Here is a 12,499-nt window from a genome sequence, read left to right on the forward strand (position 1 = left end):
TCTCCCTTCACTTACCTCTCCTCATGTAGCAGACCTCACCACAGCTTCTTCTCCAAGACTTCTCCTCATCCTCTCCTGCACTGGTCACATGATGGTGACATTATTCCAGGTCCTTCTCAACCACTGCCTTCAGCACTGATCACATGACAGTGATGTCATCACAGGTCCTTCAGCTCTTCCAGTGCATTAGATTCAATTGTATTGCCGTCCTGAGAACAACAATACAGTTGTATCTATCTGGTAGGCAGTACATTGGGGGCCTGGGACAAAACATCCGGGGCCTAGGCCCCGAATGTTTTAACCTAGCAACGCCCCTACAACGCCCCCACAATACAGTGCTGGACCCGTTACATAATGGTTACAACCGATACTAGACAAACCCCTTTCATTTACATTGGGCTTCAGCTTCTGAGTTGTCTGTTGTTTTGACGGAAAAATAGGATTAGATGCGGTTTTCCTCTCGAATGCGACCAAATCTATGACAGGGACTCCTAATGGAGCCTCAGAGACACATGTGAACCAAGCCTTAGAGAGAAGGGCATACAGGAGCATATTGCAGTAGTCTAGGCAGGAGATGACGAGGGCATGCACAGGCATATTGGGTGATTTGTGGTTGAAGGAAGAGCAGATGTGAGAAGTGTTTCTGAGCTGGAGGTGACAAAAAGGGGTAAAGACCTGGATGTGTGGTCTGCAGGACATAACAGAATCAAAGGTCTATTCCTCATATGGATGCATGATCCTTACCACACCTGCCCTTCATACTTTGGATAGATAGTCATTGCTATGCTTTTCATCATCTTCAGGCTCCCAGAGTTTACAGACAGTGAGAAGCAAAGAATAAAAGGCACGTACGACTTCTTAGGCCTGAACCACTACACTAGCGTTCTGGTTGGAAATGCTGTCTATGATCTAGACTATCAGGCTTATCAAGGGGACAGGTAAGGTGACACTGACTATAACTGGATCCTAACTAAAAAGAAAATAAAGAGATTTGATGGATTTCCTGTCCTCCATTACAGGGGGGTTTATACACTGAGCGACCAGACCTGGCTCGGATCTGGGAGTGCATGGCTGAAAGTGGTGCCTTTTGGACTCAGAAGGTTATTAAACTGGATAAAGGAAGAATTTAACAACCCTCCTATATATATCACAGAAAACGGCATATCTGAGCGTGGGACAAATCTAAATGATGACTGGAGAACCTATTTTTATAAGCATTATGTGAATGAGGCTCTGAAAGGTATGGGATTATATACAACGCAGGCCAAACGTATCTGCAATCCATGTCAGTCAACCACATCCAGTCTTTACTTGTAGTTAAATTACTCACAAGTAGTGATGAGCGGGAGGTGCCATAATCGATTTCGCGAATATTCGATTGAATATTCGTCTTATATTCGTTGAAATCGAATATTCGTCATTATTCTATTTATCACGAATAATATGCGACTTAATTATTTGCGTATTGCGTTTTTTTTTTTTTAACTGTATAAGGCAACTTTCCTATTGGTTGGCTATGGCTATTGGCTAATATGTGCATTTTTCGAAATATTCGCTATATTGCTATATATTCTTGTTTTAGAATATTCGTAATATTCTAAAAAAACGAAGTTATAGCAATATAGCGAATATGCGTAAAATACACATATAGACTGTAATTTAGCTAATATGCTAATATGCTATATTCTTTTTTTTTATAGTCAAATTTTTTTGTCTATTCTGGACTTCAGATTTGGAAAAGATTTACACTATTTTAAAAAAATAGTATAGCACTATATTAGCTAAATTGCAGTCTATATGTGTATTATTCGCTATATTGCTATAACTTAGATTTTTAGAATATTTTTTATATTCTAAAACAAGAATATATAGCAATTTAGCGAATATTCGTAAAATACACATAGACTGTAATTTAGCTAATATAGTGCTATAATCTTTTTTTTTATAGTCTAATTTTTTTGGTCTCTTCTGAACTTCAGATTTGGAAAAAATTTACACTTTTAAAACAAAAATACTATAGCACTATATTAGCTAAATTGCAGTCTATATGTGTATTTTACGAATATTTGTTTTTTAGAATATGACGAATATTCTAAAAAACAAAGTTATAGCAATATAGCGAATATATTCGTTATTTAGAATATTCGTCTTTTTTTTTTTTCAATCAGCACTGTTATTCCACTTTGGCATACTCCTCCCCGACAAGCGTCCCCATCACCATAGGAACGCCTGTGAGTTAGAATATACCATCGGATCTGAGTTTTCACGATCTCAGGAAAAACTCAGATCCGATGGTATTTTCTAACCCACAGGTGTTCCCATGGTGACGGGGACGCTTGTCGGGGAGGAGTATGCGAACAACTGTACAGATTAGGGGAAAAAAGGCGAATATTAAAAATAACGAATATATTCACTATATTGCTATATATTCTTTTTTAGAATATTCGTCATTTTTTTTCCATATGAAAACATGATTCCTTCCTGCTTAAGTTGCTTGTGGGCCAATGACTTATTGACCCACAAGAAAGAAGCAGGGAGGAATCATGTTTTCAGATGTTAAAAAATGACGAATCTTCGATATAGCGAATATATAGCACTATATTCGAAATATTTGCAAATTAGCGTAGTTGCGATATTCGCGATTAATATTTGCTATTCGAATATTCGCGCTCAACACTACTCACAAGAGCTCAGCATCTATAAGGAGGCATATACACAGCAACCTCACTTCACTAACACCTTCAGGTCATTATAAAAGTACAGTATCTCACAAAAGTGAGTACACCCCGTCACCTTTTTGTAAATATTTTATTAGTTATTTTCATGGGACAACACTAAAGATCTGACACTTTCATTCAATTAAAGTAGTCAGTGTACGGCTTGTATAACAGTGTAAATTTGGTGTGCCCTCAAAACAACTCAACACACCATTAATATCTAAACTGCTGGCAACAAAAGTGAGTACACATTTTCCCTCCCCGGTGTGTTACATTTGGTGTTATCACTCTCACACTCTCTCATACTGGTCACTGGAAGTTCAACATGGCACCTCATGGCAAAGAACTGTCTCAGGATCTGAAAAAAAGAATTGTTGCTCTACATATAGATGGCCAAGGCTATAAGAAGATTGCCAACACCCTGAAACTGAGCTGCAGCACTGTGGCCAAGACGATACGGCGGTCTAACAAGACAGGTTCCACTCAGAACAGGCCTCACCATGGTCGACCAAAGAAGTTGAGTGCACATGGTCAGCGTCATATCCAGAGGTTGTCTTTTTAAAATAGATGTATGAGTGCTGCCAGCATTGCTGCAGAGGTCACAGGGGTGGGGGGTCAGCCTGTCAGTGCTCAGACCATACACCGCACACTGCACCAAATGGGTCTGCATGGCTGTCTTCCCAGAAGGAAGCCTCTTCTAAAGATGATGCACAAGAAAGCCCCCAAACAATTTGCTGAAGACAAGCAGACTAAGGACATAGATTACTGGAACTATGTTCTGTGGTCTGATGAGACCAAGATAAACTTATTTGGTTCACATGGTGTCAAGCGTGTGTTGGCAAGTGAGAAGTACAAAGACAAGTGTGTCTTGCCTACAGTCAAGCATGGTGGTGGGAGTGTCATGGTTTGGGGCTGCATGAGTGATGCCGGCTGTGGGGAGCTACAGTTCATTGAGGGAACCATGAATGGCAACATGTACTGTGACATACTGAAGCAGAGCATGATCCCCTTCCTTCAGAAACTGGTTCGCAGGAAAGTATTCCAACATGATAACGACCCCAAGACGACCACTGCCTTGCTAAAAAAAAAATGCGGGTAAAGGTGCTGGACTGGCCAAGCATGTCTCCAGACTTAAACCCTATTAAGCATCTGTGAGGCATCTTCAAATAGAAGGTGGAGGAGCGCAAGGTCCCTAACATCCACCAGCTTCGTGATGTTATCATGGAGGGATGGAAGAGGATTCTAGTTGCAAACTGTAAGGCTCTAGTGAACTCCATGCCCAAAATAGTTAAGGCAGTGCTAGAAAAATGGTGGCCACACAAAATATTGACACTTTGGCCACAATTTGGCCATTTTCACTTAAGGGTGTACTCACTTTTGTTGCCAACGGTTTAGACATTAATGGATGTGTGTTGAGTTATTTTGAGGGCACACCAAATTTACACCGTTATACAAGCTGTACACTGACTACTTTACATCGTATCAAAGTGTCAGATCTTCAGTGTTGTCCCATGAAAAGATAGAATAAAATATTTACAAAAATGTAAGGGGTGTACTCACTTTTGTGAGATACTGGTATATCTGCTGTATGTAAAGTATAAAAAAAAATATTTAGTTTGTGTGTATAATTTATCTATCTATAATCTGCTGACATCCCCACTATCATCATGGGTGACTTCAACATCTCCAATGACACTTGCCACTCAGCCACCTTCTAGCACTCTCTTCCTCCTTCGCCCTCTGACAGTGGTCCTCCACTCCCACTCACAGAGATGGTCACACTCTGGATCTTTTATTTATTTTTATTCTTTATTTAATCACCAAGAGTGAAGCAACCAAACAGGTTACCATTTTCATATGACATCATCATATAAGAGAATGAACAATATAAAACATGTAAAGGGACATTTAGCGAAAAAGTTGTCCCATAGAAGTATTTTCGTAAACATGACACCATAAAGTACAAGCGCTAGGTGTGTTCCATCGAAACAGATCAAATGATCTACTATAATACTGCCCCTATGTACAAGAATATAACTACTATAATACTGGTCCTATGTACAAGAATATAACTACTATAATACTGCTCCTATGTACAAGAATATAACTACTATAATACTGCTCCTATGTACAAGAATATAACTACTATAATACTGCTCCTATGTACAAGAATATAACTACTATAATACTGCTCCTATGTACAAGAATATAACTACTATAATACTGCTCCTATGTACAAGAATATAACTACTATAATACTGCCCCTATGTACAAGAATATAACTACTATAATACTGCTCCTATGTACTAGAATATAACTGCTATAACTCTGTCTGGTATTACTGTACATCCCTCTATCTGACTGTTCTCTTCTGCAGCTGTAAAGTACGATGGTGTTGATCTCCGTGGATACTCCGCCTGGAGTCTGATGGATAACTTTGAGTGGGCGTCAGGTTACACTGAGCGGTTCGGTTTATATTACACCAACTATTCAGACCCAAATCTGACTCGTCTCCCTAAAGCTTCTGTGAAATACTACAGATCCGTGGTTCAGTGCAATGGCTTTCCGGATCCACATAACGGGTCTCATCCATGCCTAGAACCAGAAACTGAAGGTGAGTGTAAACGATCCTCTGACATACGTAAAGGCGCTCATAAGAGGAGGGTCAATAATTCTTAGGCGTATGTTACTACAAATTTTCCATTGAAATTCAAATTTCCAGAATTATTATAACTTTTTTGTTTGTTTCTGATGAATTATAACTTGGAGACAACTTAGTCATTGAGATACACCATCACATTTAAGTTATAGGAGACATTTACCCAGAATCCCCTGTTTTCCGGCAGGTACAACTTCCAGACCCAGCGGCAGCAGCCCCACTACAGGACCCTCAGGAGAGCAGGAACCACCATTTGTGCACTTTCTGGGACTGAAAGTCTCCACCTCGGATGCGATGACCGCTTTATATGTGGAATTTGCTCTCTTACTTGCTGCAGTTTTGGGTTTCATTTTGTTTTCAGTTTTGTACGGTAAACTTCGTAAAAAACACAAGTTAGCAAAGGTATTTTAGTTGTGGGGATAGAAAATTTAAAATATTAACATCAAAATAAACTATATGAACTCATCTCGTCTGTTATGTGTTTGTGAGTTTGTGAATAGTGCGGCTATGGAGCGGTGCAAGCTGCAGAAATGTGACCGGGGGTTGGGGAATTACAAGTAGTTTCCTGAAACACAAAGTGAAACATTAGAGGGTTTGTTACACTGAGCGGTTCGGTTTATATTACACTAACTATTCAGACCCAAATCTGTCTCGTCTCCCTAAATCTTCTGTGACATACTACAGATCTTTGGTTCAGTGTAATGGCTTTCCGGATCCACATAACGGGTCTCATCCATGCCTACAACCGGAAACTGAAGGTGAGTGTAAATGATTGTGTGACATAAGTAAAGGCACTCATACGCTACTCACAAAAAGTTAGGGATATTTGGCTTGTGGGCGAAATTTCAGGATGAACCTAAAATGCACTCTAACCTTTACAGGTGAACCTAATGTTACCGTCTCTAAACTTTTGAATGCACATGTCCAACTGTTCAATGTTTCAGTACTTTTTGCACAACTTGCTGTTCTCTCACAAGGCAAAATTCACAACAGGTGTTTGATCCATGAATCGCCCAATACATTTCCTGGTTCAGTTAGAATTGGTATTTAAACAGTCCTCCTCATCAGGCTGTTCATATTTTGACATCATGAGACCAAGACAACACCTAACAATTGATCAACAGTACCTCGCTATTGTGAGGCTTCAAGCAAGATGTTCTCAGATGGAAGTGGCCACTGAGCTTAGAGGGACACAGAGTGTCATCAGCATGTTGCAACATAGATACAGGGAGACTGGAAGAGTCACAGAAAGGCATAGAAGTGGATGTCCGTTGAACACATCCCACACTGATGACCTCTTCATTGTGATCAATTCCCCGCGGAACTGGATGATGTATTCCACACAACTCCAGGCACATTTAAGGGAGGTGACAGGAACCCAAGTGTCACGTCAGAGCATTCGAAACTGTTTACATCAGCGTGGTCTGCCGGCTAAACGACCTGCAAGGATACCTGAACACAGGCGTCATTGTCTTGCATAGGCCAGGGAACATCTACCCTGGACGAGGGACCAGTGGGCCTCAGTGCTGTTCACTAATGAAAGTCGATTCACACTGAGCAGAAATGATAGAGACGTCAAGAAGACAGCAAGGCATCAGCCACTGTTGTCACCAGACGAGCCTTTGGTGGTGGTGGTGTTACAGTGTGGGCTGGTGTGTCTAGTCAATACAGAACTGCTCTACACTTTGTGAATGGTACATTGACAAGCCCATACTACTTGAATAACCTCTGCATGAACAACACAGGCATAATTTTATCTTCATGGATGATAATGCGCCAGCTCATTGAGGTCACATCAGTGGGGAATGGCTACTTCTAACTCTCTACAGCAGAACCTCAATGACCTGAGAGCCGCCCTTCAAGAAGAGTGGGATGCCATGCTTCAGCAGACAATAGGTCAACTTGTGAACATCAGGAGACATCGTTGTCAAGCTGTAATTTATGCTCAAGGCCACAGGACAAGTTATTGAGACACTGCCATTTTTTGTGGGGCTATACCCACCACTGGTGGTGGCTTTTGTGTCAATAAATTGTTTTTGAGATAAGGAAATCACCATTGCTGCTTCTACTTAAATGCCTGACTTTCATGAAATAATATCACTGGAGCGGGAACTTTTTACGTTTTCCATATATTTCACCAGAAAGTCAAATATCCCTAACATTTTGTGAGCAGTGTAAGAGGAGGGTCAATAATTCTTATGTCTGTGTTAGGCCTCATGCACACGACCGTTGTTGTGGTCCGCATCCGAGCCGCATTTTTTGCGGCTCGGGTGCGGACCCATTCACTTCAATGGGGCCGCAAAAGATGCGGACAGCACTCCGTGTGCTGTCCGCTTCCGTTGCTCCGTTCCGTGGCCCTGCAAAAAAAATATAGCATGTCCTATTCTTGTCCGTTTTGTGGACAAGAATAGGCATTTCTACAATGGGCCGCCCGTTCAGTTCCGCAAATTGCGGAAAGGCACATGGGCGGCTGTCATTTTTTGCGGATCTGCGGTTTGCATGTAGCCTTATTACAATAAATGTTCAGTAAAAACATCCACTGAAGTTCAAATTTCCAGAATCATCAGAATTGTCTTGGTTGTTTCTAATAAATTATATTTTTGAGCCTCAATTATAATATCTAAACCCCAGCATCACATGTAAATAGTAGGAGACATTTACCCAGAATGCACTGTTTTCCGGCAGGTACAACTTCCAGGCCCACAGCCACGACCAGCGGCAGCAGCCCCACTACAGGACCCTCGGGAGAGCAGGAACCACCATTTGTGCACTTTCTGGGACTGAAAGTCTCCACCTCGGATGCAATGACTGCTTTATATGTGGAATTTGCGCTCTTACTTGCTACCATTTTAGTTGTCATTTTGTTTTCAGTTATGTACGGTAAACTTCGTAAAAAAAAAATCAAGCAAGCCGAGTTATTTTAGTTGTGAGGATAGAAAATGTAAAATATCAACATGAAAATAAACTATAAAAACGAATCTCGTCTGTTATGTGGGAATCTGAATAGTGTGGAGATGGAGCAGTGTAGGAGGCAGAAATGTGACAAGTAGTCATCTAAACACAAAGAGAAACATTAAAGGGGTTGTGCCACTGATGTATCCATCCCAACAGATATCTGTTATAATCACTTTCCCCAAATTCCACCATTTATCAAAACCACGCTATTGTAAAATTATTATCCGACCACTGCACCCTGTTCCTGTAGGTGACGTCCTGCATTGGTGACTTGTAATGTAGGATGTAAGACGCGTCACTGGTAAGAACAATGGGTGTGGTTAGTGTCACATGATCTGCTGATGTCAGGACACACTTCAATCAGGGCTGCACCAACAATTAGGTATGGCGATCAGGCGGCGCGGCCTTGGAGATAAGTGGGCGGCGGCGGTGGCAGCATGTCAGTAGGAGATGAGCACTTCCATTGTGGGAGCACTCATTTCTATATTCATCTGTATCGCAGTCCTCAGGACAGCAATACAGATGGATGCTGTGGCTCCTCTGATAGGCACTAGGCCTGCAGCCTATCAGAGGCTGATGCAGGCGGCGCGATGACGTCATCACGCCGCCTGAGCCGTACAGTGCAGGACACAGGCTAGAAAAGGCCTGCATCGCATCACTGCCATACGCATGTGCAACAAGCTGCCCCCCGGGGCTCTATTGCATCCTAGAGGAATGCCGAGTGGTGTGCTGCGGCCTGTATGTGTCACGGTGCTCCTACACAGCGGGACCCCAGGCTTAGGCTCTGTAGCATTAAAAAGGGGAATAGTTGAGTTATGAAGAAGAAATAACTTTAGTCCAGACCTTAATATGAATTTCAACGGCAGCTTTACTTGAATAAACTTTCATCCAAACGATTTGCAGGCTTTGTCTTGGTTCCAGCATGCTTTGGCATAAACTGGCAGGCAAACTTGATAGCTCTGCTTTCTCTCTATCTCTGCTGTACTGACAGGCTTGCTTAATTACTTTGCTTTCTTTCTTTATGCTGCACTGAACTCTGCTTAGTTCTGGTTTCTGTACTTTAGGTCTGTTCTGGTATCCTTGGATGGAGTGCCTTGGGATGTTATTCCCCACCCGACACTCAGTAAATAAGGTATCTTCAACCGAAGAACTATTCCTCTTGCTGATTTCTCTTATGGCGACCGAAGAACGATTGCCTCTGGTCCCTATGGCTTCCAGACATCTACTTCCATGGTCAACAGAGCTTAGGCTGCTCTGGCTGACATAGGCACGTCAGGCTGTGAGCGTGCCACACCTTACTCCTCTGAGTCCTCTCTTGTTTAGACTAGATTGCACAATGTAGAGGGCCTGGAAAGAAATACACAGGATGGCATTTATGTTAGCCCATTAGAGACAGTAGCAGGGTACTGGAATGGTAACACCATTCTGGGGTGTTATACATGGAGGTAAGTATATGTGTTTATTTTTATTTTTATATATGGCACAGTACAGGAGAGGAGCATTATGGGGGCATCTAGGGGCCCTAATAAGGGGCGTTTCTTACTGGCACATTATGGTAGGCACTATGGGGGCATCTACTGAGGGAACAAAGAAGGTTTTTTTTTTTATATGGGGGGCACTATGGGGAAGGGGGGAGAGTGACACTATGGGGGCACCTACTGAGGGCACAAATAAGGGTTATTTTATATGGGGGGCACTATTGGGAAGGGGGGAGAAGAGAACAATGGGGGCATCTATTGGGTGCATTAAGAAGGGGTATTTTATACTGGTACATTATAGGGGCACTATGGAGAAGGGGGGGCACTATAGAGGCATCTACTGGGGGCACTAAGAAGGGGTATTTTATACTGGCATATTATGGGGGCACTATGAGGGCATCTACTGGGGGCTCTTGCAGCGACCGGGTCCACAGTTGCAACACGTGAGACTACGGTGGGCCGATGGGGGTAGTAGTAGTTTTTGGTACTCGCGGTTAGCAGAACCTCGATAGGCCAGCGTGCAGTGACGGGGAAGACAGCATTAAATCCTCCGGGGCACTCTCTATTGTAAGGAACACCAGGCAGATGGAAGTTGAGGTGCCCTTGATGGTAATGGGTATGCTTAAGGTGCTTTGGTAGAAAGGATGAGGAGTCAATTGTAGTAAACAACAGAACTTTTACTAAATCACTTGTTTTGAGGTAGTTAGTACAGTTCATGTATATGGCAAAGCAATCAATCCAAATATTGGTTCATCTGTTTTCCTTATAACAGGCTTGGCAATTGTAAGTTGAGGAGTTTTCCTTCCTTCTATATCTTTCTATTCTATGTCCACACTCTAGCACTCAGGTACTGAATATAATAAACTTCTTGCTTTATGTTGAGCAATCCAATAAGGGCGTTCTCCCTCGTGGCAGGCAAACGCTCTGCTACATTATTTATGCAGGATGCTCTCTGGAAAGGTTCAGGTCAACTATGTCCATAGAGGCATGTGGTAAAGGACAATTCTGCGCACTAATCATCCGGTTGTGTCCAGGTACCTTTTAAGTTCCTCCCGGTCACTGTTGCTGGTGACGTCCATTGGCTTGTTCTAGCTCTAATCTCCACTAGACTTTCTCTATATTCAGACATAGACTCACTGGTCTGTGCTATGCTGCTGTAATACTGTTCTTGTGCTCCCTTGGCCTGGCCAAAGCAAAGGGGATAAGATGGCAGCTACATTGTGGACTGCTCTTGTTCACCTCCTCCATTAACTTCCTCTTAGCTCTCCACACTGGATTAACTTCAACCAACTTTATTAGCAAACCCCAGAAATATATATCAGTGATGCCAGCACCACCTGGGGGCGAATAGATGCAATTACACTCCTACAGCCTGATAATAGGAATTACAGCTTGATACCACAATACATTAATATGACAGTTCAAAACTTTAAAGTGCCCACATAAAGCACATAGTGGGACACTACACTCTGTATAGGGACATTTTATACTGGGACACATGACACATTATGGGGAGTACTGTGAGGAAGGGGGAAAGAGGAGCACTATGGGGGCATTTACTGGGGCCTCTAAGAAGGGGTATTTATACTGGCAAATTATGGGGACACTAAAGGCATCTACTGGGGCACTATATAGGGGAATTTTATAGCGGTACATTATGGGGGCACTATGGGGAAGGGGGAGAGGAGCACTATGGGGGCATCTACTGGGGGCACTATATAGGGGTATTTTATACTGGCACATTATGAGGGAGAGAAGCACTATGGGGGCATTATATAGGGGTATTTATACTGGCACACAGTATGGGGGCACTATATGGACATTAGCTCAATTGGGGGCACTGGAAAAGGGTATTTTTGTACTTGTGCACATTATTAGGGGGCATTTTTTTTCCACTGGCACATATTATAAGGGGGCATTTTTGTACTGCTGCTCATTTTAAGGGGCATTTTTCTACTGTCACATTAAAAGGAGAATTATTACTACTAGGGGGCATTATGGTGGGCTTTATTACTACTGGGGGACTATGGGGAACATGATTACTAGTATGGGCACTATGGGAGCATTATTACTTCTGGGGCAAAGCGGGGATATTATTGTTGAGGTACTGAAGGGGCTATTGCTACCAAGTACGCTCTTGCAGATAATTATTACTGTTGGTGATACTTTTGGGAGCACTATTACTGGGGGGGGGGGGGGGGGGGGTACCCTGGCACAGTATGAGCTTAGCACAATTCTTTTGGGGGGATATTCTTTTTAGGGGACTATTAGTGTCAGGGACACTATTTGCTGGGCGCGGTTATTGAAGGGCACTATCTGCATGGTACTAATAATATCAGGCCGTTTATCTGTTTCTGCAGTATAATATTGGGGAGCACAGCGGGCACAGTACTGGGGGTGGCAGGATGATTTGTCTAGAGGGTGGGAGGATAATGTAAAAGTAGGAAACTAAGATTTTTTTTGTCAAACTGTAGAGACGAGAGATGGGTGAAAAATCATCATGGTGGTCTGGTGTGAATGGAGAAGATGAGAAAAGAGAATATCTACATCAGAGATAAACAATAGTGTCCGCATAGGGCCACCTATATACAGTGCCAGCAGAGTGCTCCCTGATAAACAATAGTGTCCGCATAAGGCCACCTATATACAGTGTCAGCGGAGTGCCCCCTGATAAACACTTGTAGCATAGA

The 12,499-nt window shown here is 42.6% G+C and overlaps 1 protein-coding gene across 1 annotated transcript in view; it reads left to right on the plus strand.

The window, feature by feature from the left end:
- Nucleotides 1-8,300, plus strand: part of LCT (lactase) — a 129,303-nt gene extending 121,003 nt beyond the window's left edge. The window contains exons 28-31 of the mRNA XM_040441528.1: nucleotides 804-938; nucleotides 1,020-1,240; nucleotides 5,095-5,331; nucleotides 8,062-8,300. Coding sequence (XP_040297462.1) covers nucleotides 804-938; nucleotides 1,020-1,240; nucleotides 5,095-5,331; nucleotides 8,062-8,300 — 832 coding nt within the window. The remainder of the gene's footprint in view (nucleotides 1-803; nucleotides 939-1,019; nucleotides 1,241-5,094; nucleotides 5,332-8,061) is intronic.
- Nucleotides 8,301-12,499: the final 4,199 nt, after the last annotated feature.

This window comes from Bufo bufo, chromosome 7, assembly GCF_905171765.1.
Source record: "Bufo bufo chromosome 7, aBufBuf1.1, whole genome shotgun sequence".
Taxonomy (NCBI): domain Eukaryota; kingdom Metazoa; phylum Chordata; class Amphibia; order Anura; family Bufonidae; genus Bufo; species Bufo bufo.